Genomic DNA, 23,856 nt, shown 5'->3' on the forward strand with positions numbered 1-23,856 from the left:
CTTTGCTCAGTTTAGTGCAATCAGATGTATAAAGCAAGGGCCTGATTGGTTGCTGGGTTAATGTACGGTGGTAGGTTTGTACCTATGGGCTATGATAAGATATACCAAGTGGTACATAAGAGCAGCTCATAGGGCTAACATTGTTTTGTGAACCTGAGGGCATTCGGGGGAAGCATATTGATAAACCCACTCTTTTGCTCCCCTGTTATTATGCCCATCAGAAATTAGAACAGTATATAGCTCATACCAACATCCCTACTAAATCTTATTTAATATACCAGTATATCTCCATGTAACACTGCCAATAAGGTATTATTATGGCAAATGAAACCAAGAGGCCTGCAGAATATAAAGAACTTTATTATGGCAAAGCCACACTTTACCTGCTCATTTTGCTCACTAAGGCAAGCTGGGCTCTCCTTCACACTCCATTTTGCTTGCAGAGGGCTCTTGTTTTCAATGGTAAATATGCTGACAGACTTGCTGCCCAGCTTTAGGAGGCCCAAGTCCAGGGATGGGATATCTATGGAGACAACTGGCCCCTAAGGAAACATCAGGACATAGGTTTAGAGATGCATTATACAGTATATAGAAATCCTTGCCTCTATACTACACAATAATGTCTAACTGATAGTAGGTAGGTAGCAACGCATTGTTTCCTGCTGGGCAATGAATACTATAATCCCACTGAATGTGTCCCAGTGTGAGAGCAATGCAACAGTAACTGAAGAAGAACAACATTAATTGGAATCCATAATGGTATAACCTGCATTTTTATTCTTGCCTAAGCAGCCATTTTCCAACTGAAGGCTGGTTACGAGCCCCTTTACTCAGGAAGGGGTGTGGCTTGTTGTGCTGGCTGAAATATTTTGACCGGACTGTGTGGAGAGTGCCGACTCTCTAGGCTGTGCACCAAGTAGTAATTCTCTGGAGGAGGTAAGGGTGTGCTGGTGTAAATATTTTTCCTACTGTTGGCCAATGGGGCATGATCTTAATTGGGGGATGACCAGCCAATCAGGGCTCCTTGCAATCAAACATTTGTAGCTTGCACAAACCTTAAACGTTGCTTCTACACGCAGCGCCGCTGTCTCTGGCGAGTGCTCAATGTGGCAAATCACCTTCTGGCTGCAAAATCCAGTTTTCCCTCCAGTCAAACAGATTTCAAGCTCACTGCATTTATTTGGCTCTGTAATAAAAAAGGATAAAGCCATAAAATAATATACACACCTTATATTGTCACTGGCACCTTGGCCTTTCATTTTACAAATACATGCCTATGGGACTGATATTGCAGCCTGAGAAATGTTCCGGATCCAAAAGCCTAGATCAATTATCATTTAGCTTTTACTTTCTGAGTGAAGGTGTATGAACATAGGAGCCATTACAGGTTAATATCATATACAGCTATGGGACTTGTTATCCGGAATGCTCGGGATCTGGGGTTTTCTGGATAAGGGATCTTTCTGTAAATTGGATCAATTAAATTAAATGATCAATTATATCATGGCTGGGATCAATTACAGGGTACTATTCTAAAATAACAGTAAAAAAAAGGAAATATGTTTTAACTTTTGGAATTATTTGATTAAATTGGAGTCTATGGGGGTTGGTCTTCCTGTAATTTGGTGCTTTCTGGATAATGGGTTTCCATATAACGGAATCCATACCTGTAGTGTGAGAAGCACTTTATTTATTTTAACATTTTCTCAGGGGAGCCCCAGTGGAGCTTACAATCTAAGGTGTCACACACAGTAGGGTCAATATTATCAGGGGGCAATTAACCTGCCTGTATGTTTCAGGAGTGTGGGAGGAACCCAGAGTACATGGAGGAAACCCACACAGACACGGGGAGAACATACAAAGTCCCAGCAGCAATGCAACCCTTAATGTTCCTCTATGCAATAGAAAAACCCATACCCTACCTATAGTCCCGCTGGAGGGTTCAATCTGAACGACGTGGCAAGAGGTTATCTGTTCCCATCGATACACAATCGCTGACTTGCTCTTATTCCACATCTGAAAGATATAACATCCGACTGCTGAAACCCCTGCTGTATCTTGTTATGGCTCACCCTTGCTACATGCTGCACTCGGTTTCTCTTATTAGCAAAATATAAAGGGGAAATAACAGCAATAAGGGATAAGCATCATTTCCTAATGGCAGAGGTGCTCAATTAGTAGGAGGTGCCCAAAGCAAAAAAGAGTGGTGCCTGTACCATGATAGGGTTAAGGCTACCCTGTACATTGTGCCTGATTAAAGGAGAAGGAAAGGTAAAAACTAAGTGCCCATACACGGGCCGATTGTAGCTGCTGATATGGGTCCCTTGGACTGATTTGGCAGTTTATCGGCCCATGTAGGGGCAGCAACGATGGGCCTGCCCGACCGATATCTGGCCTAAAATCAGCAGGTTAAAAAATTCAGTCGGATCGGGGGCCGCATCGGTCATTATAATTCGATTGTTTGGCCCCAGGGCCAAATGACTGAATTAGCCTAAATTCCCCCGATATCGCCCACCCGTAGGTGGGGATATCGGGAGAAGATCTGCTAGCTTGGCGACATTGCCAGGCGAACAGATTGTTAAGTGTATGGCCAGAAAGATGTATGTAAATATAGCCATAAACACTCTCCTCAGTGAAAAAAAAACACACCCCATTTCTTTCCTTCTATTCTGTATACATGTTCTTCTGTGTCAGACTTCCTTCTCTCAGAAAAATCCTTCAGGGCATGGCACGAGTCTGCTCAGTTTGCTCCAATATCCTCTCTCCCCCTCCCTCCTCTGCTGTAATCTGAGCTGAGAGCTGTTCCCTGCCTGCACCCTGCAGCCTGGAAGTGATGTCAGACCAAGCTAAAATGGCAGCTGCTATGTTAAACAAACAGAGGGAGCTTCTAGGGCTGTTTACCCAGGTATGGTAAAGCTTTCTGAAGAATAAATATAGTGTTCTAGCTTGCACTATTATGACTAATATATTATTATAGCTTTCCTTCTCCTTTCAAAATGGATGAGGTAAAAGCTAGGGGGCAATTCACATTTGCCCACCTAGCCCCTCCCCTTTCTGCTGCTGAATGTAGGCAGGTTGTAGATTTGCAGCACCTCAATCTTCACTACAAGTGGACTCTATGATACTATAAGGGTATCCTATCCAGTGGCAACGTGCCTGACCTTAAACTGCTTTCTCATGGTGGTGCCAATATAGCTCTCTCCAGGGAAGATGATGGCGTACGGCTCTAGCTGTATCTGAAACGCTTCAGCCATCCCTTTAAGATCCAAGTCGAGAACAATCACATCATTTACTGAAGGGGTGAATTCCGTCAGACCCCTCGGCTTCTTGCCTGCACTGGGTGGGGAATTCAAGCCAAAATAATTAACCACAAATGACACCAGCAAACAGTGATACTATGTTCTCCTACTGTACTGTGTGTTTAACTGTATGGCAACTCCTACGTATATGTAAAAATACATAAAATGTACTGTGTATTTAAAGAATAAATAAGTCTACTTAAAGGAAAACTATACCCCCAAAATAAACAATTTTCATATAAATATACTTTAGCAGTATGTGCCATTGGGTAATCCTAAATAGGAAACTACCATTTTAGGTACTAAGGGCCGCCCCCTGGGATCATAGGAGTCACAGTGCACACAAAAAAGCCATGGCACACATACATGCTAGGCCCCATCAGCCAATGAATGGGCAGAGTTCTGCCTTTTGCTCCCACACTACTTCCTGTTACAGTTAGAGCTGCATCACTTCCTGTCAGCTGATCTCTGAGGGAGCACACAGCCCATCACTAAATGGCGGCTCAAGGGAAAGGATGTAAAAGGGCAATATTTACTGATATATTCCAGTTTGGGGAGATTCTTTAATAGGCCACTTAATATGATACAAACTGTCTGTTGGTCACGTATTCATTCTGGGGGTGTAGTTTCCCTTTAAAACTGGGCATATTTTCCTTTTCTGTGGATATGTCCCACCCTACCTTGGAGCTTCTGGGATTTCTCTCAGTACCATATGGGCGACACGGTGATGTTCTGACATCTGCAAAAACGAAAATATGCAATTAAACACTAATAACAAGCATAGAGTGGTGCTGTATGAGTGCAGGGTTCTCCAATGGTTTTGGGCTGGCCCCCATCCAGTGCCTTGAGCCTCCCCTAGAGATGAGGATCCACTGCCCTAAGTCCTATAGCACAACTGTCATTCTGATTGGTGAGCTGCACTAAGGGAGAACCACAGCAGTCAAAAAGCCCTTTCCCACCCATTATTGATTCCCATTCAGAAGCTGTGCCTATGGCAGAAACTGGTATTCACAGATTGAGGCCACACAGATCTTTTGTGTACACAGTGAGCTATACCCTACCCTCCCAAGAAAACCCATATTGCCCTTATATATAAATTTTATATATTATAGTATATTTTCTTCAAGTTGTAGTAGGGCTGCCCAGTCTATACCCTGTCAGTTGCTACTAAAGTCAAATTCCTGGCACAAGTCTGGCAGCCCTGATATAAAACATAACTATCACCTTCTTGCCCTATTATAAAATTATAAAAATGTAAATATATTTGGACTACCTCAGTAGGGGTATAAGATACAGTGAAGGTGGAGTCTTGGTGAGGTTGCAGAATGCCTTGTGCAGGAGTCAGGGAGAAGGGGAGGCTTGTATGGAGGTCGCACACATCCTGGGGCGCCCCTGGAAGCAAAGTCTGCACGTTGGGGTTCATGATCTGCCAGCAGTAAGGAAGCTCCACGTGCCTAAAAAAAGGCAACAAAAAAAAAAAAATTCATCAGGGGGTTTTATCAAACCTTCCAAAAGCGACTGTAGCAAGTTCATTAAAGGGTAAGTATGGCCTCCAAACAAATGTTGTACAGCTGATTATCACAACAAGCCTTTTATTTCTGTTTAGACATTGCTGCTGTGAGATAGTATTGGGAACTTTGTCACCTATGGTACCAGCTGTACCAATAGCGGTACCTGTGTGCATGATAATAAACCTTTATTACTTTCGCTTACAGCAAATATTAGTATTATAAAAAATATCATAAAATTGTGACTTACGTGGAATTGCGAATGAGGAGGCTCTTCTGTACAGTAGAGTGCAGATTAGTGGGCTGGAAATGAATGAGGTGTCCAGCCATTGTATCTGTACTGTCCCCGCTGCTTGGGGGGCTCTCCCCATCACTCACAGACACCAACTCCAGTCCAACCTGCTGACCGTACCCTGTTAACCAATTAAAATGGAGATTGGAAAACCCTCTGATTGGCTGATGCCTTATTAGTTTTTATTGCTGTACTGAGTGCAGAGCTGTAGAGACAAACCTGTGAGTGTGATCTCCCTGACCTGGCAGTTATCACACGCGATGGTAAAGACACGGCTGTAAGTTTGAGGAGACTCGGGAAAGAAGACAATCTGAGGAACAAAGTGGATGTGAAGTCATTATATTCTAATTACTGCTATACATTTTCATTTTTTGGTGTTACTGTTGCTGTAATGAAGGTTCCTGCAGGACGTCGCTATATGACCCTAGGTTGGCACTTTCACTGACCTCCATGTTTATTCCTTGACCCGGATACAGTTCAAAAGCTGCCGGGCGAATCCCAAATGGCCCGTCTTCCACAAAACCTGATGTAGCCACACTCTTTAATGGGAAAGCAGAAATAAAACTTTATTAGCAATTTACAAAAATATAAATAATATATTTATATGCTTACAAGGCTGCAGGTATCTGAATGACGGTGACAGGGCGGCTCAGAAGATGTTCTAAGAATGAGTGACATTGTACTTACCGAGATGATGTCACTGAGCATTGATGTGACATACGGCCCATTGTTTATTAGCTTACCTAACAAAATTCATACATAAAGGCATATATATGCTCATACCATGGAGACTTATGTTTCTTACCCGGAAATTAGCAGGAGGCCAAACCCTTCTGGGCATGATACAGAATCTCCCTCGGCTCAGGCCTTCGTTCCTTAAGAAATACTCCAAGACCTTCACTCCTCCGATCAAACAGGGCCCACAGTTCAGTGTCCGAGGGACTAGGCATACGGCACAGATATTATATTATTATTTTATATTAGACATTATTATTATTACATAGACATTGATATTCTGAGGCAATTTACAATTGGTTTTCATTTTTTATTTTGTGTGCTTTTTCGGTTATTTAGCTTTTTTTTCAGCAGCTGTTTGGAATTTTAGCAGCTATCTGGTTGCTAGGTTTTTTTTTACCTTAGCAACCTGGCAGTAGGTTGAATGAGAGACAGGAATATGAATAGGATTGGGACTGAGTAGAAAGATAAGTAATGTAAAGTAACAATAATAATAAAAGTTTTTTGGCTGCCGGGGTCAGTGACCCCCAATTGAAAGCTGGAAAGATGTAGAAGTGAAAGGCAAATAATTTAAAAACTATAACAAATAAACAATGAAGACCAATTGCAAAGTTGCTAGGAATAGGACGTTTAATAACATATTTAAGGGTGAAGCATCCTTTTAACAGCCCTGCAACATTTTATTTCCATATCTTAGATAGAACGATAGCGTTACTATAGATAGGATTGTATTCACAGCATGATGAACCCCCCCTGGAAACGCAGCACTTACTTGTCAGTACAGGTGGGGGTCTCCTCGCCTCTATAGGAACAAGAACTGGATATGGAGACTGGGTTTCCACCAGTAGAAAATCTTCAAAGTCAGCGAGGGAATCGGGAACAAATCGGACTGTGTAATGGCAGCTCATTCCCGGCGCTACAATCCCACCCTCTCCGGGAAACTTCCCTGCCAATAAAATACAGATATAGGAAATTTCTGTCCATTAGATCTGTTTGGAAAGATGGTCATGTGCATTCATTATGGGTGTGCATCTGATTTTATTAATTATTAATATTATAATATTATTATTTATTATTAATGCACTTGTGTCCCAGCACAGCGCTGGTTCAAATGCCGGTCATACATGGGCTGCAAAGGGTAATCGGTAATATATGTGGGGGGCCAAGCTGCACCGATTTGGCCAAAGCTGAGTGTCCAAAATGGAACAATTAGGGCCCAGTCTGGCACATGTATTGCTTTTTGTGGCTGGAAAGGCATGGACCCATTAGTAAGCAAACCCTCATATGTAATAAAAGGCACTAAGTTTGCCCAGGAGCAGTAACCCATAGCAACCAATCAGCAGGAAGCATTTACTGTCACCTGTTTAAAAGCAAACATCTCATTGGATGCTATGAGGTGCTGCTCCTGGGCAAACTTAGTGCCTTTTATTACATATGGGGGTTTGCTTAATAATGGCTCCATGCCTTTCCAGCCACAAAAAGCAATACATGTGCCAGACTGGGCCCTAATGTTTCCAATTTGGACACTCAGCTTTGGACAAATCAGTCTGTGAAATATGTATCCCCCCCATGTGATTTATAATGACTTTTTCAGCCTGATGATCCATTTATATCCCTTATGAATGCAGACTTACCCAGGCCTACGGAGAAGTATGGGGTGGAGGGCGGGATGATTCTCAGGTGGCGGCTGGATGCTGTCATGTTCCGCAGTTCTATAGCCATCTGTGTGCGTGGGAAAGGAACATGTGACTCCAATACATATATGTGCTAGTACAGTAACATAGTAGTAAGTTGGGTTGAAAAAAGACATACGTCCATCACGTTCAACCATAATGCCTATATATAACCTGCCTAACTTCTAGTTGATCCAGAGGAAGGCAAAAAAAACCCATCTGAAGCCTGTGCAAATAAATTAGGCACATAAAATGGCAGCATTGTACTTAGGACAAGAAATAACTACACTCACGTTAGGGTTCATTTAGGTTGCAGTGTGCAAAAACAAGGTCACAATTGTCTATTTTTTGCACACTGCATTTAGCTGTTGTAAAATGGCTGCAGAGACCAAGGGCTAGTCCCTTGAATGAAAAGCTTATTTCTGATTGGTTGCTGCCGTATACTCTAGCAAGGCAGACTTGTGCAATATTACGGACTATACAGAACATATGTTCTTACTTATGTGCAATGGCTTCTCTCAGACTGCACACACTTCTCCAGAGAATGTTCCGCTCAGTCCATACATGTGTTCCTGATAAACACACAGAAATCATTCCACTGCAGAGCACCTTCAGTATTGTCTTAACTAAAGGCCCCCATACACGGGTCGATAATAGCTGCTGATATGGGTCCCTTGGACCGACTCGGCAGCTTATCTGCCTGTGTAGGGGCAGAAACGAGCGGACTGGCCGACCGATATCTGGCCTGAAATTGGCCAGATATCGATCGGCCAGGTTAAAAGATTCAGTCGGATCGGGGACCGCATCGGCTCGTTGATGCGGTCCCCAAACCGACTGCCCCATTGCTGCCTACATAATCCAGTCGTTTGTCCCCAGGGCCAAACGATCGGATTATTTTTTTTTTAACTTCAAGCTCCCCGATATCGCCCACCCGTAGGTGGGGATATCGGGGGAAGATCTGCTCGCTTGGCGATCTTGCCAAGCGAGCGGATCTTACCGTGTATGGGGACCTTTAAGGTATGGCCTTTAATGAAAATATCCATACATACAAATAAGCATTTTGTTTGCAAACCAGATATAGTGCTGCACTGCCACATCTCGCAGGGGCCCCATTCATCATTTGTATCTTTTTAATTATATTCACTCTTTGTTCAGCAACTCTCCAGTTTGGAATTCAAACTGGGTTCAAATTACTTTAGCAACCAAAGAGTGTTTTGAACGAGAAACTTATACATTTATAGGAGAGGACCTGAATAGAAAGATAAGTAATAAAAAATAACCACAACAATAAAACTGTAGCCTCACAGAGCAATCATTTTTTGGCTGGCGGGGTCAGTGACCCCCATTTGAAAGCTGCAAAGAGTGAGAAGAAGAAGGCAAGAGAAACCATTATTGATATCATCCTGGAAATGACAGTGTGATTGTAAACATATCATGCATTTCAATAAATGCACCAACGAAACATGTGAAAAACCAATAAAAACAAAGTTTACAAAAAAAAAAAATATCATGCATTTCAATAAGAGAAGCTACATGGCCAATATATTAAACAATACTGACAGTTCTATATCTATGCCCAATGACCTACCTCATAAATCTGGCCAACTTCATAGTCTGGAAAGAACACGACAGGTGGGTTTGCGAGGAACACGGGCACCTCACCAAATGGATCCCTAGGGCAATTTAAAATACAGAACTATTAATGTTGGGTGCAGCTTTGGGCAACTATCCACATAGAAAAGCTAGGAGAAGTTCCAACAGACCAGTTAAGGGAATGAATGGAATTATTGAGAACTAAAAACTTGATAAACGTGGGTTATTCTCTCAACAAAAGAGGCACCACAGGGAATGTAATCATTATATTTGAATGTGTATGAGGTCAGTATAAAATCTGTTTCCTTTCCCAGATTGATACAGGTGGCCAATAACATAACTATTAGTGCCACGGCCCAGGAGCAGGCAGAGCAGCCGGGACCCCCCAACCCCCCCCTCCGAGGGGGTGCAGGCCCTGGTGCAATAGCAGCCCTTGTAGTTCCGCCCCTGCAGGTGGCATGAGGACATCATTTGAGACATTTGAGGCATCATTTGCTTATTGCACAGCAATAACATGGAAATATGTTGCAGAGAACTGACAATGTATAGGAAAATAAAGAGAAAATGATAATACATATTTACATATTATAAGCATTTTATAGTGTAATTCACAGAAAACACTTACTTTTCAGCTGTTGGATGTTTTATTCCCTGTATGGATCCTTCCCTTCTCTTTGCAGGAGCGAGCAGCGATCGTCCGCCTGGGACGGAATTTGGAGGCAAAAACCTGGGGTTCTTTAGGAAGCTGTGCCGATGTTCTGCCTGGGAAAGCTCACTCTCCTCTAGGCTTGTCCCTTTCTTCAAGGGTTTGTTATTCCGTGTGGCTTTCTGCAATAACCCAGAACGTGTGTTACTCACTGACACAGAACAATATGTTTTCTTAAATTGTAGGTAACAAAACTCTATTTATTAAAGGCAAAGTACCCTATTTTTACATATAGAAGCAATTTTCTAACTGAACCAAAAACAGTATTCAAAAAGAAGGAATATTGGATTGGAGCGTAGGGGCCCACTGGGGCTGCAAACTCAGGGCCCTCTTCCTGATGTGTGCCCCCCTCCTCTACGCCACATCCCTTGTACCTCCTGGGGAGTGTTCTAGGGCAGCCCGGACAAGGGAACGGGGGCAGGGGCCCACCAGGCTTTTTCCCGGTGTCCCGCCAGCCCAGTCCGTCCCTGGTTAGGTGCCCCCAAGCTAAAATTTCTAACCTTTTACCCAGGCCAGGACACTTCTTCTTTTAAATCAACCTGGTGTGGGGTACTTTCCTCCAGAGCACCAACATTTTTTATTGGTTCTAGGTATGCCTTGCACTACCCTAGGCAGAAGGTATGCTTAAAGGAGAAGGAAAGGCATTTGGGCATTTTACTGCCAAAATATTAGCCACATCAGTGCCTATATATATATATATATATATATTTATTCTGCAGAAAGCTCTACCATACCTGAAGCTCCCTCAGTTTGCTTAAGATAGCAGCTACCATTTTAGCTTGGTCTTAGTAGCTTCCGTGTTGCAGCTCTAGGGGCTGGCAGCTCAGATCACACATTCTGATGGGAGGGGGGAGCAGGAGAAGGGGGAGAGGAGAGAGCTGGGCTCTGGAATGAAGAATTTTTCTTAGAGAAGGAAGTCTGATACTGAAGAACATATTTACACAAGAGAAGACCAGAAATCCTGTGTTTCTTTTGACAGAGGAATGTGAGTGCTTATGGCTGTATTTACATAGACCTTTCTGATAAAGCTTACTGAGTTTTTGCTTCTCTTTTAAATCAGCCCAAGGAACACCTAGGACTAGAGAAAAAGGGACACTTAGGCAATCTGGAAGAAAGTAGTTGTAGAAGTAGAAGAGGTGCACTTGATGTAAAAGGCTGGATTTCCGTCTCTGGGGGTGTCTAACAAATTGGCACACACCATTTTAAGCCCTTTGGTGTATGTAAATCCTAGGAATTTGTTCTAGATCAGTGGTTTACAGATACAAGAACAAGAGGAATGTCATGATGAGTATAATGTACCTGTCTTGATTTCTTCTTCGTCAGTTCCCCCTCTAAACTGACCGATGAACTTAAGCTGGTTAAAGACACATCATCCATACTTCTCACTAGATTCGGCATCTCGAGCTCTGTGTACCCATCATCCACTGGGCTTTTGGATATGTGTTGATGGAAACTAAAGGTCTCTTTGCAAAAAGAAGGCACCGAACTGTCTGAATGTAAAAACAAGAAAAAATAAGTGGTTCTTTCCATAAGCTTAAATCACTAAAAGGGAAGGATAACATTTATATATGTATATATATATATATATATATATATATTTTTTTTTTTTTTTTTTTTTTTAAATATATATTTATAGGTCTTGGCTCATGTACTTTCCCAAAATGATCCCTTGCTTATATTCCTCTACTGGATTAGAAACAGTTTAGAAAAAGATATATATAGACCTTATTTGTTTATTATTTGTCAAGATATTCTTGTTAAGGATTGTATTTTTCATGCCCCAGTCCATTGGTGGTGATAGATCTGTTCCTATGTAGCAGCTGATCATTAGTTACAGAACTGAAGCCATGGCCTTACCTCTGGGCGCTTTGGTGATTGGCTGCGGGTCAGTGATGTAATCATCAGGACAGATAAGCTTGAGCTTCCTTAACACTCCACTGTCCACGCACCACCGAAAGTGGGAATCCACTTAAAAACAAAACATACTGGTAAGTGTTAGCTCTGCTTTACATTAGCGTTTAATTGTATGAGCACAATTCATATCTGACCAATTGGTCATATATAGGAAACAGGTATTTTAGTAGATGAGCACTAATGAGAACCAATCATTTGGCTACACCAAATGCACCATGGTGACTTCTGAGTGGGAAATGAGAGATACACCAGATCATGATGCATATACCCAACTGCCCAGTACCCACCAGAATGAAATTATTGTCTAATTTCAGGCAGAAACACTTTAGATATGCAATACCAGAACTGGCTTTATTCTGCTGCTCTATGCATAGCTTTTGGGTGCGCCAGAAACCAATCACAGCCCTAACAATTATGCACACAGTTATTAAGACATCATTTGCAGAGGATAATAGGAAATTCAGTTCAATATAATCTGAAGAGGTCTTTTGGGTAGAGTCTGCCTCACAGCCTTACCGGGGGGTAGTCCCAGAGATGTCTCCCCACCTTCATGTTTCAGAGCACTGAGCACCCTTTCCTCTTGAGCGGTAGTGCGGGCACGGGCCTGGATAATGTGCTTCTCCACCATATCTGCTTCAGCCATCCTCTGCTCATACTCAGAGCGAATCTAACATGGGGATGGAAAAACTATCAGTACAAGTCACTCGTATTCAGTTATGGTTAATGGGTCCCACTTGTGATGTATAAAAGCCCAAAGATATGTAACATTGGCACATTGATTGGCATGACAAGCCATGTTACCCCTCGAAGCTCACGAAGACTGGCCGTGATACAGTTTTTTGGCCTGTCAATGGAGGTCAGCAGGTAATCCGATTGTTTGAAACCCTTATAAAAGGGAGGATGCAGCAGGGAGCCAGAGGATGAATGGTGGGAGCCGGAGGAGGGAACCGGAGGACTGAGCAGAGGGAGCCGGAGGATGCAGGGGGGAGCCGGAAGACGCAGGGGGAGTGGGAGGACGCAGGGGGAGCCGGAGGATGCAAGGGGAGTGGGAGGACGCAGCGGGGACTGGAGGGGGGCTGCTCTGGAACCAATGTTTTAGGTGGTCCCTGGCTACCAATGTTTTACGGGGCCCTGGCTACCAATGTCTGTGTGTCCTTTGTACTGATGGGAGGGGCCACTGGGGGAGGGGACATTGGGGGAGGGTGGCCCAGAAAATTTTGTTGTGAGGGGCCCCGTGATTTCTGATGGCAGCCCTGCTCTTACCTGCTGCAGTTCTTCCACAAACTTCTGGTGATGGGGGTCGTCTCCTCCCTTGGATCGGATCAGGTTGGCTCCTGTATCTTTCCCAATCACCTCCCCAGTATACAGGCTCTTGAACAGACTTGTCAGTAGGTGGGAAATATCCTGTGTTTAGTAAAACAATAGGCATGAAAACTCCAGTTTGGAAACAGCCACCCAACACCCCAACTTTTGTTTTAATAATAGGGGTGCATCAAAGAAAATATTCAGTTTGGAATGTGGCTGTAAACCAAGCTTTTTAGAAGCACTTGGATTCAGCTGAATCAAATCCAAAATCAAATGACTTTACAGACTGTGTCCTGTGATTTACAGAGCGTAAAACTGAATGTTGGTTTCATAGGGTAGGGCTCCTTTATTAACATAGGTATTTTCATCATGAAAAATGTGCTATTCAGCCTGAATCTATAAATGATGGGTTTGCAGCATCCCTAAATAATATGTCCCGGTGCTCCTCACTTATGGGAGTCAACTTTTTTATAACACAGATGCCAAAAAGGGAAGTTTTCTTTCACTTTTCCTGCGAGTGGGAGGGTTATCAGAGCAAAGGTTCAAAGAGGAGACTTTGTTTTTGCACTATTTTCTGGCCAGCGGTCAGACTATCTGTATCCAGTAGCTTCGCTAAGTGCGAAGACACATGAGGTGATTAGTTGCTGCGACTTTTAATTATTTCAGTTGCCGCGACTAATCACCACAACTGGACTTGTTTGGTAATCATTGAAGACGTTTCACTACTCATCCAAACAGCTTCTTCAGTTCAACTGACTGGTATGGGAAGTCCTCAGCATATGTACTCTTCCAGGGCTGAGGACTTCCCATACCAGTCAGTTGAACTGAAGAAGCTGCTCAGATTAGTAGTGAAACGTCTTCAACGATTACCAACAAAGTCCAGTTGCTTTAAATTTATTTATACTAGATATACCATGACCTGGATGAATGAAAATCTTCATAGACATAATCACCGCATCTTTCCGCCCATAGAGCCTAACTGCATTAGTCGCAGCGACTTTTCAAAAAGTTGCAGTAACTAATCACCCCGTGTGTCTTCGAAGACACATGGAGCTACTAGTAGCAGCTACTTAAAATGGCTACTAAAATAGACAATGCTCATCATTTACTGATAACTGTCTCAAAAGGGGTTTTAGGGCTCTGGTACACGGGGAGATTAGTCGCCCGCGGCAAAACTCCCTGCTCGCGGGCGACTAATCTCCCCGAGTTGCCTTCCCCCTGCCATCCCACTGGCGAACATGTAAGTCGCCGGCGGGATGGCAGACGCGGCGGGGCAATTTCGGGAAATCGCCGAAAAAGCCTCGCGAGTCTTTTTCGGCGATTTGCGCGAAATCGCGCCGCCGCGTCTGCCATCCCGCCGGCGACTTACATGTTCTCCCCGTGTACCAGAGCCCTTAGCAGAGGCAATTCTCAGTATTGTGTATAGGTATTTTTTGGCGTTTAGTAGCCATGGAAAAGTAGCTGATACTAGTTGCTCTGTGTGTCGCCACCCTAAGGGTGAAGACGCACAGAGCTACTAGTAGCAGCTACTTGTCTTGGCTACTAAAATAGACAATGCTGATAAATTGCCTCTACGTGTGTTTTAGCAGAGGCAAATTCAGTATTGTCTATGGCAGGGGATTTTCTGGTGTTCAGTAGCCGTGACAAGTAGCTGCTACTAGTAGCTCCGTGTATCTTCACCCTAAGGGCTCTGTCAGGACCTGCCTGTACTTGAACTCTGGACTTTATATTCGGCAGGTTCTGCATTACTCCATTGAGCCACTTGAGACCTTGGGCATCCAGCTCTAAACATTATATTCACCCCTCTTTGCTCCACTGTTCTGACTTGTCACCTCCTCCTCCCTTAGTAAGCCCAGGTGGTTGCAATTGGACAATTATCGGGCTTTATAAGCCAGTTAGAAGCAACCCCTGGTTGCTTGTTCATTAAGCCTTTTTTGTGATTCCTGTGTCCGTACCTGCCTGACTCCTACCTGGTTCCTGCACCCATACCTGCCTGTGTTCCTGTGACCATACCTGCCTGACTCCTGCCTGGTTCCGTTCCTCGTCTCCTGTCCCTGACTTCTGTTGGATCTCCCGGTATTTGACCTCGGCCTGTTTATTTGACTCCTCTCTGTCTTCAGCCTGCCCCTGACCACTGCCTGTTATTCGGACCTTCCTTGCCTGCTGCCAGTCTTGACCCTTTGCCTGCTTAACGGACTTGTATTGTTTTGCCTCCTGCCTCTGACCACTGGCCTGTTTTATGGACTTGTATTTCTTGCTGAATCCTTAATAAATTCTCTGCATCTCAATGTGCCTTCTGCCTATATACAACAGTACCCGTTATATCCATATTACACAGCATATAGGCTCCTACCTGCCAGCCACCCACCTGTGGCTATACCTGCCAGCCACCCACCTGTGGCTGCTCCTGATAGAATGAACAAGCCACATAACAAGGAGCCTGCTGGTAACTCTGCGGTTCAAAGCAATGTTGAACTACAACTCCCTGCAGAATGGCTTTCATCCATTAAGAGGTATGAAGGGGAAGAAGACTCATTCAATTATTTACTTGACTTATGTAAAAAGTTTTCTACAGTTCAATTTTTTAAGGAAGCTCCTGACAATATGAAGAGCAAATTGATTATTCTTTTCCTTTTGGGCGGTGAGGCCGCAGAGTGGGCTGAAACCTGCATCGATGAAGATGCACATTTTTTAGAAGACCCCTGTTCTTTTCTTTCATTTTTAAAGGCAACATTCACAGGAGATTTATGGCCGGTTTCAGATATATTTTCCTCCACCTCAAATCCTTCTGTTGCTGTACGGCCTAAAACTTTCCAACTCACCCCTCCGGTTCCAAGGTATTCACCCAGGCCCAAGACCTGCCCACCTGCTTCAACTTCTTCCAGTGAGTTTTCCGAGGTAAAAGAATTTTCTGAGGAAGAGTTTTGTGAAGATTCACCTGATGAGGAAGATTGGCAAGATATTTTTGATGACGAAGAATGGGAAGATTTGGACTCAGATGAGGAAGAAATACCTATGGCATTTACCACTAGGTTTAGAGGCCGGTCTGTCTCTAAGAATCCGCCTATCCTCCAACCTTCTTCTGTTTCTTTTCCTGTTGTATCAGCCCCTCAAGATCTCAGACCCGAACCTCAATTTATTTGTTTTTCGAATATAACCAAGTCACCTCTGCCGGCTCCAGTCTCTGTGCCAGTGCTTCAGTCTCCTGCTCCGGCCTCTGTGCCAGTGTCCCAGCAACAGCGGCCTTGTCCTATTCCAGCACCCAGACAGCGGCCTTGTCCTGCCTCAGCTTCTGTGCCTGAACTGCAACCCTCAGCTTCTGTGCCTGAACTGCAACCCTCAGCTTCTGTGCCTGAACTGCAACCCTCAGCTTCTGTGCCTGAACTGCAACCCTCAGCTTCTGTGCCTGAACTGCAACCCTCAGCTTCTGTGCCTGAACTGCAACCCTCCGCTTCTGTGCCGGCTCCCCGAAAGCTGCTGCTGCCTGCTCTAGCACCTGCTATTAGCCTTCCGGTTCCTGTACCCGCAGTCCAGTCTCCGGTTCCTGTACCCGCAGTCCAGTCTCCGGTTCCTGTACCCGCAGTCCAGTCTCCGGTTCCTGTACCCGCAGTCCAGTCTCCGGTTCCTGTACCCGCTCCGGTGTCTGCTACCCAGCCAGTGCCTGCTCCGGTGTCTGCTACCCAGCCAGTGCCTGCTCCGGTGTCTGCTACCCAGCCAGTGCCTGCTCCGGTGTCTGCTACCCAGCCAGTGCCTGCTCCGGTGTCTGCTACCCAGCCAGTGCCTGCTCCGGTGTCTGCTACCCAGCCAGTGCCTGCTCCGGTGTCTGCTACCCAGCCATCAGTTCCTGCCTCGGTGCCAGCGGTCGTGCCTGCTCCTGCCTCGGTGCCAGCGGTCGTGCCTGCTCCTGCCTCGGTGCCAGCGGTCGTGCCTGCTCCAGCTTCAGTGCCAATACTTCTGCCACCAGCCTCTGAGGACAAAAATGCTTCCGGACCTGCCATCCCTGCTACTGGATCTGGTAGTTCTGGTGTCCCAGACTCTGCCAGTTCTGTTGTAGTGTTTGGTGGTCTTGTTGCTTCCCTGGGCGTCTCTCTTACACCTGTAGTGGGTGTCTATAATGGTCCTCCACCTGTAGTGGGTGTTTTGTGTGGCGACGACTCCGCTGTGGCCCCTGACCCTGGCGACGACTCCGCTGTGGCCCCTGACCCTGGCGACGACTCCGCTGTGGCCCCTGACCCTGGCGACGACTCCGCTGTGGCCCCTGACCCTGGCGACGACTCCGCTGTGGCTCCTGACCCTGGCAACTCATCTGCTGTGGCAACAGCTTCTGGCAATCCTCTTGCACCTGCTCTGGCCCCCAACTCTGATGACCTTTTTGCTCCTGATTGTGGCACTTTACCTGTTTTGGTTTCCAGCTTTGGTGACATTCCTGTTCTGGCCCCTGACCCTGGCATCTCATCCACTCCGGCTCCTGTCTCTGGCAATTCAGTTGTTTCTGCCCCTGGTTTATTTGGCATAACTTTTTGCAGACAATCATTTCAAGTCTTTTTAAGTATTTTCCTGTTTCTTTTTGTTCCCATGCAATTTGTCAATTTTTCTATTAATGCAAAGAATTCAAGTTTTTTGTTAAATGATGTGACGTTAGCCATGGTCAGCAAGGTAAAACTAAAACATTTCAGTGCTTCTCTGGACAATTTGTTCTATACATCACAACAGATCTCTTCTAAAGGACACTTTCACATTGAGTACATGCATCCACCTGATCTGGGGATCGCCCGGAGGTCGATCCTTCAGGGGGGGGTAATGTCAGGACCTGCCTGTACTCGAACTCTGGACTTTATATTCGGCAGGTTCTGCATTACTCCATTGAGCCACTTGAGACCTTGGGCATCCAGCTCTAAACATTATATTCACCCCTCTTTGCTCCACTGTTCTGACTTGTCACCTCCTCCTCCCTTAGTAAGCCCAGGTGGTTGCAATTGGACAATTATCGGGCTTTATAAGCCAGTTAGAAGCAACCCCTGGTTGCTTGTTCATTAAGCCTTTTTTGTGATTCCTGTGTCCGTACCTGCCTGACTCCTACCTGGTTCCTGCACCCATACCTGCCTGTGTTCCTGTGACCATACCTGCCTGACTCCTGCCTGGTTCCGTTCCTCGTCTCCTGTCCCTGACTTCTGTTGGATCTCCCGGTATTTGACCTCGGCCTGTTTATTTGACTCCTCTCTATCTTCAGCCTGCCCCTGACCACTGCCTGTTATTCGGACCTTCCTTGCCTGCTGCCAGTCCTGACCCTTTGCCTGCTTAACGGACTTGTATTGTTTTGCCTCCTGCCTCTGACCACTGGCCTGTTTTATGGACTTGTATTTCTTGCTGAATCCTTAATAAATTCTCTGCATCTCAATATGCCTTCTGCCTATATACAACAGTACCCGTTATATCCATATTACACAGCATATAGGCTCCTACCTGCCAGCCACCCACCTGTGGCTATACCTGCCAGCCACCCACCTGTGGCTGCTCCTGATAGGCTCTGGCACACGGGGGAGATTAGTCGCCCGCGATAAAACTCCCTGTTCGCAGGCGTCTAATCTCCCCGAGTTGCCTACCTCTGCCATCCCACCGGCGAACATGTAAGTCACCGGCGGGATGGCAGACGCGGCGGGGCAATTTCAGGGAATCGCCGAAAAAGACTCGCAAGTCTTTTTCGGCGATTTGCGCGAAATCGTGCCGCCGCGTCTGCCATCCCGCCGGCGACTTACATGTTCGCCGGTGGGATGGCAGAGGTAGGCAACTCGGGGAGATTAGTCGCCCGCGAACAGGGAGTTTTATCGCGGGCGACTAATCTCCCCCGTGTGCCAGAGCCCTAAAGGCTAAATAATGGCCTATGGTTTGATTGCCCTGATGGGACACATACACACAATGGTGACTTGTATTTAAGGAAGCAGCAGCCCTAGCCCCATCCTACCTGGGTCCTGTCCGACGATGGTCTGGGTCTGAAGGAAGAAGGGTCTGGAGAGAAGGCGATGGCCCGTAGCAGTTCATCGGCAGACATTATGTATCTTTTTCCGGCAGCTCTGCAAAGTAAACGTGTTTGTTTAATATGGTCATATTCAGTCTGTGACTGGGGCAGCACATTCAGGAGGGAAACCCATGAGCGACTATATAGAAACATTTTTTTTCCCCTTTATTATGTGATTTCCTGGTCTGGGATCACAATGTGAGGGTGAAGGGGCTGACTGACACTGACTGACTGACTCTGCGCCTCTTTGCCCTCAAAGTACTCGAAGTAATGGGGGAAAAGGCACACTGACAAAAAAAATTGAAAATAGAATCAAGTTGTATTTAATTTGTGTCTGAAAATAATGGGCAATGTTAAGTAAAGATGTTATAGGGGGAATAAAATGAAAAATAGTGACTTTTGTGACTTCTTAGGGCTGTGTAACTAAATGGTGTAAATGTAGGCGGAGCTACTGTCCCCAGGAATACAGGAATATTTAAAGTTCGTGGCACCCAATACCCCTCATTGCACCTCAAGGCACCTCCATGGGCTGCACCCTACCACCCTGATATTGCAATGACAATTTCTCGCACCCCTCAGATGTCTATAGTCCCCCCTATTCCCAGCACTTACAAGCTCCGCGGAAGAATACTCACGACACTTCGAGCGTTCTTGCAGCGTCTCTGGCGTCGCTATAGCAACCGGAGCAAGCGCTTTGGAAAGAAGATGTAATCGAGTTCCGGCTTGAAAGCGAGCCGCTGCACAACAGGTAGTAAGGATAAATGCGCGCTGAGGAGAGAGTTTGCTGTATGCGCTTGACACAAGGGCTTTACACCATGAGTGGGCACTGCCAATAACGGGAATGGGGCAATGGGGAAAACCAAAATCAAACAAAAACAACTGTGAACATTACTGTGCCCCTGAGCAAGCTAGGTCACTCGCTGCCTGTGTGGAAGCCATTGTGTATTGAACAAATATTGTATTATCCTCCCTATATGTGCTAAACTGATTCACCCTCAGCCCTATTGGGTTTATTTAATGGTTAAATGATTCCCTTTTCTCTGTAATAATAAAACAGTACCTGTACTTGATCCCAACTAAGATATAATTACCCCTTATTGGGGGCAGAACAGCCCTATTGGGTTTATTTCATGGTTAAATGATTCCCTTTTCTCTGTAATAATAAAACAGTACCTGTACTTGATCCCAACTAAGATATAATTACCCCTTATTGGGGGCAGAACAGCCCTATTGGGTTTATTTAATGGTTAAATGATTCCCTTTTCTCTGTAATAATAAAACAGTACCTGTACTTGATCCCAACTAAGATATAATTACCCCTTATTGGGGGCAGAACAGCCCTATTGGGTTTATTTAATGGTTAAATGATTACCTTTTCTCTGTAATAATAAAACAGTACCTGTACTTGATCCCAACTAAGATATAATTACCCCTTATTGGGGGCAGAACAGCCATATTGGGTTTATTTAATGGTTAAATGATTCAATTTTCTCTGTAATAAAACCCAGGTCCCAAACATGGATAACAGGTCCCATACCTGTACAAATTTAGATAGGAAGGCAAAAGGTGGCAGCACTATATCCAATCAAGCCCCCAGTGCCGATGCTCAACACCAGGGGGAGTTGGAAAGCTGTAAAACACACAGTCACCATTTACCAGTATTATCTTTATTCTTCTTTAACACTCTTAGTTAGAAACAGTGAATGTACTCAGCGCTTATAAGAAATAAAGTGGGTCCCACTACCTACTAAGCTTACAGTTCATTCAGTTCCTGAATTGCGGCAGGGTTTAGTAACATGCCGGGGCCACAAGCATTAAAATATACCCCAAAAAATACCATTTGGAGGAACCCAGAACGTTTTCCTTTGCGGCTGTAAGGATGTGGAAAGAGGCGCTGAAGCCCTAATTTTTTATGCCAACTAAAATAAATCCTACGTTTAATAGTTTGAACTGTCAAGTGGCTTCTGAATGAACTCTTTGGCACAGTGGGAGCTGCCTGCAGCGGTAATTCGACGTTTTTTGGCTGCAGTGCGACCAATTTTAGTGTCCCCGATCCCTTAAACCTTTGGGATCTGTTTGTGCATTGGTGGGTACTGCCACTGGGTCCTTCTATATATCTCCATGCCCCGGATTTGTGGCAAGGCCTAGGGTGGGCAGGGAGGGCGCTGGAAGAGACCGGCCTTGGGGCAGCCAAGACTAAATTTGGCCCTGAGCAGCTTCCGTTGGACCTTTTATTGTCCCAGCACTCTTTTGGAATCCGGATGGTGGAATTGTGCATTGGAACAAGCTCAGTAACAGGATCCATGGAGGGACTGCAGGGGAAGTGGATAGATTAATGGCCGCAGGGCACGGAGCAGGCTTCCTTTGTGGCTCGTTGGAGCTGAGAGCTGGGCCTTCCCCTGCTGGCAGGAAGGTTATAGTGTCATTTGCCAAGATCAGAATGTTTTTGGCTCGGATGATTCACTTGTGCATTAGGTCTCCTTTCCTCAAACTGAATCTGAGGCATTCTAGCTTGAAAGGGGTGGTTCACCTTCAGGCTAACTGTTCTATGCAACTTTTCAAATGGCTTCATTATTTATTTTTTATAGTTGTATCGCTGAATGTGTTTATTTATATAGCACCACAGTTGTAAGCAGTGCTTTACAAGGTGGGAACAGGAATACTGTGCTGCCTGCCCGTGGCTTCATTCCGTGCAATAACAGTACCCCAGACTTGGTCATCTGCAGTAATACTGTACTGCCTGCCAGAGGCTTCATTATCTGCAGTAATAATACCCCATACTTGGCCACCTGCACTAGCAACTGCCCCAGGCTTGGTTACCCGCACTAACACTGTGCTGCCTGCCCCAGGCTTGGTTACCCGCACTAACACTGTGCTGCCTGCCCCAGGCTTGGTTACCCGCACTAACACTGTGCTGCCTGCCCCAGGCTTGGTTACTCATACTAACACTGTGCTGCCTGCCCGAGGCTTGGTTACCTGCACTAACACTGTGCTGCCTGCCCGAGGCTTGGTTACCCGCTCTAACACTGTGCTGCCTGCCCCAGGCTTGGTTACTCATACTAACACTGTGCTGCCTGCCCGAGGCTTGGTTACCTGCACTAACACTGTGCTGCCTGCCCCAGGCTTGGTTACCCGCTCTAACACTGTGCTGCCTGCCCCAGGCTTGGTTACCTGCACTAACACTGTGCTGCTTGCCCCAGGCTTGGTTACCCGCACTAACACTGTGCTGCCTGCCCCAGGCTTGGTTACCTGCACTAACACCGTGCTGCCTGCCCCAGGCTTGGTTACTCATACTAACACTGTGCTGCCTGCCCCAGGCTTGGTTACCTGTAGTAATGTGCTGCCTCAACAATTATTAGTGCTGGGGCCCGGGTGCAGCTGGGTGCCCCGAGAGTCCAGAGGGCCCTTAGGGGTGTGGGCAGTGCGATTGCACCAGTGCCCAGTAGTTCCACCCCTGTGCTGCCTGCTCCAGGCTCTTCTAAAAATTTCATTTAAACATTCTCTAGTGCTCAGGATGTTTTTGTTTTTTTTGAAGGACATAAAAATAGTTTGGGATTTTCACTGAAACAGAACTGAGGTTGTTAAAAGTAAAACTGGGTGAGATTTGGCTAAACGGAAAGGTGCCAGTGGGTGCAGTGCTGCTAAGGAGAATCTAATTGGACCCCTCTGCCAAATTCTCCCGGAAACAAGTCTGGAGCTGCCTGCTGGTTCCTACATTCACTTCCCTCTGGCCTCAGACTCATTTCCTGAATTCCCCGTGACTGCCGGCCCGGCCGAGCCAATCTCCCCTGTAACTGCACCCCCCAAATAACCTAGAGGAACCTGTGTGTGGGGTTAGAGAGACTAAATGCTCCTTGCAGCAGAGAAATACATGGTGCCACCGGCACATAATGCTCTGTCAGGCCACCATTTCTATTACTATAATTATGTATATTTCTCTTTGGGCCCCTCTTCTATTTATCAAAACACAAATAAGGTCCCTGTCAATATAAAATAAATATATCATAGCCTCTTCTTTTTATCCCGTCTGGTGTTTAAACCACTGCCCAGTTGCTAGGGTAAATTGAACCCTAGCAGCCAGATAGCTGCTGAAATTCCAAACTGGAGAGCCATAGTTTTATGGTATCTCTCTGTACAGGCTATGAGCAAACTTAGGGGGCTGTTCCTGCTGAATTGTGCTTAGTACAGGGGAATCCCTATGTGCCATAGTTTTATGGTATCTCTCTGTACAGGCTATGAGCAAACTTAGGGGGCTGTTCCTGCTGAATTGTGCTTAGTACAGGGGAATCCCTATGTGCCATAGTTTTATGGTATCTCTCTGTACAGGCTATGAGCAAACTTAGGGGGCTGTTCCTGCTGAATTGTGCTTAGTACAGGGGAATCCCTATGTGCCATAGTTTTATGGTATCTCTCTGTACAGGCTATGAGCAAACTTAGGGGGCTGTTCCTGCTGAATTGTGCTTAGTACAGGGGAATCCCTATGTGCCATAGTTTTATGGTATCTCTCTGTACAGGCTATGAGCAAACTTAGGGGGCTGTTCCTGCTGAATTGTGCTTAGTACAGGGGAATCCCTATGTGCCATAGTTTTATGGTATCTCTCTGTACAGGCTATAAGCAAACCTAGGGGCTGTTCCTGCTGAATTGTGCTTAGTACAGGGGAATCCCTATGCTGCCAAAGTTTTATGGTATCTCTCTGTACAGGCTATGAGCAAACTTAGGGGGCTGTTCCTGCTGAATTGTGCTTAGTACAGGGGAATCCCTATGTGCCATAGTTTTATGGTATCTCTCTGTACAGGCTATGAGCAAACTTAGGG

General features: G+C 45.5%; 1 protein-coding gene across 2 annotated transcripts in view; it reads right to left on the reverse strand.

The window, feature by feature from the left end:
- dlec1 (DLEC1, cilia and flagella associated protein) overlaps positions 1–19,728 on the reverse strand; it is a 36,806-nt gene extending 17,078 nt beyond the window's left edge. The window contains exons 1-20 of one of the 2 annotated variants that reach the window (XM_031903858.1): positions 19,677–19,728; positions 18,988–19,096; positions 12,984–13,124; positions 12,237–12,387; positions 11,664–11,774; positions 11,106–11,296; positions 9,726–9,928; positions 9,096–9,180; positions 7,469–7,556; positions 6,607–6,780; positions 5,905–6,041; positions 5,546–5,638; positions 5,319–5,409; positions 5,058–5,220; positions 4,573–4,753; positions 3,980–4,038; positions 3,162–3,336; positions 1,923–2,016; positions 1,056–1,186; positions 384–542 (exon numbers count right to left, since the gene is read on the reverse strand). In XM_031903858.1, the coding sequence (XP_031759718.1) occupies positions 384–542; positions 1,056–1,186; positions 1,923–2,016; positions 3,162–3,336; positions 3,980–4,038; positions 4,573–4,753; positions 5,058–5,220; positions 5,319–5,409; positions 5,546–5,638; positions 5,905–6,041; positions 6,607–6,780; positions 7,469–7,556; positions 9,096–9,180; positions 9,726–9,928; positions 11,106–11,296; positions 11,664–11,774; positions 12,237–12,387; positions 12,984–13,124; positions 18,988–19,074 (2,514 nt within the window). In that variant the 5' untranslated portion in view covers positions 19,075–19,096; positions 19,677–19,728. Of the gene's footprint in view, positions 1–383; positions 543–1,055; positions 1,187–1,922; positions 2,017–3,161; positions 3,337–3,979; positions 4,039–4,572; positions 4,754–5,057; positions 5,221–5,318; positions 5,410–5,545; positions 5,639–5,904; positions 6,042–6,606; positions 6,781–7,468; positions 7,557–9,095; positions 9,181–9,725; positions 9,929–11,105; positions 11,297–11,663; positions 11,775–12,236; positions 12,388–12,983; positions 13,125–18,987; positions 19,097–19,653 lie in introns of both variants that reach the window. The other variant, XM_031903857.1, reaches the window with a different exon arrangement.
- Positions 19,729–23,856: the final 4,128 nt, after the last annotated feature.

The sequence above is a fragment of the Xenopus tropicalis genome, chromosome 6 (assembly GCF_000004195.4).
Source record: "Xenopus tropicalis strain Nigerian chromosome 6, UCB_Xtro_10.0, whole genome shotgun sequence".
Lineage (NCBI taxonomy): Eukaryota > Metazoa > Chordata > Amphibia > Anura > Pipidae > Xenopus > Xenopus tropicalis.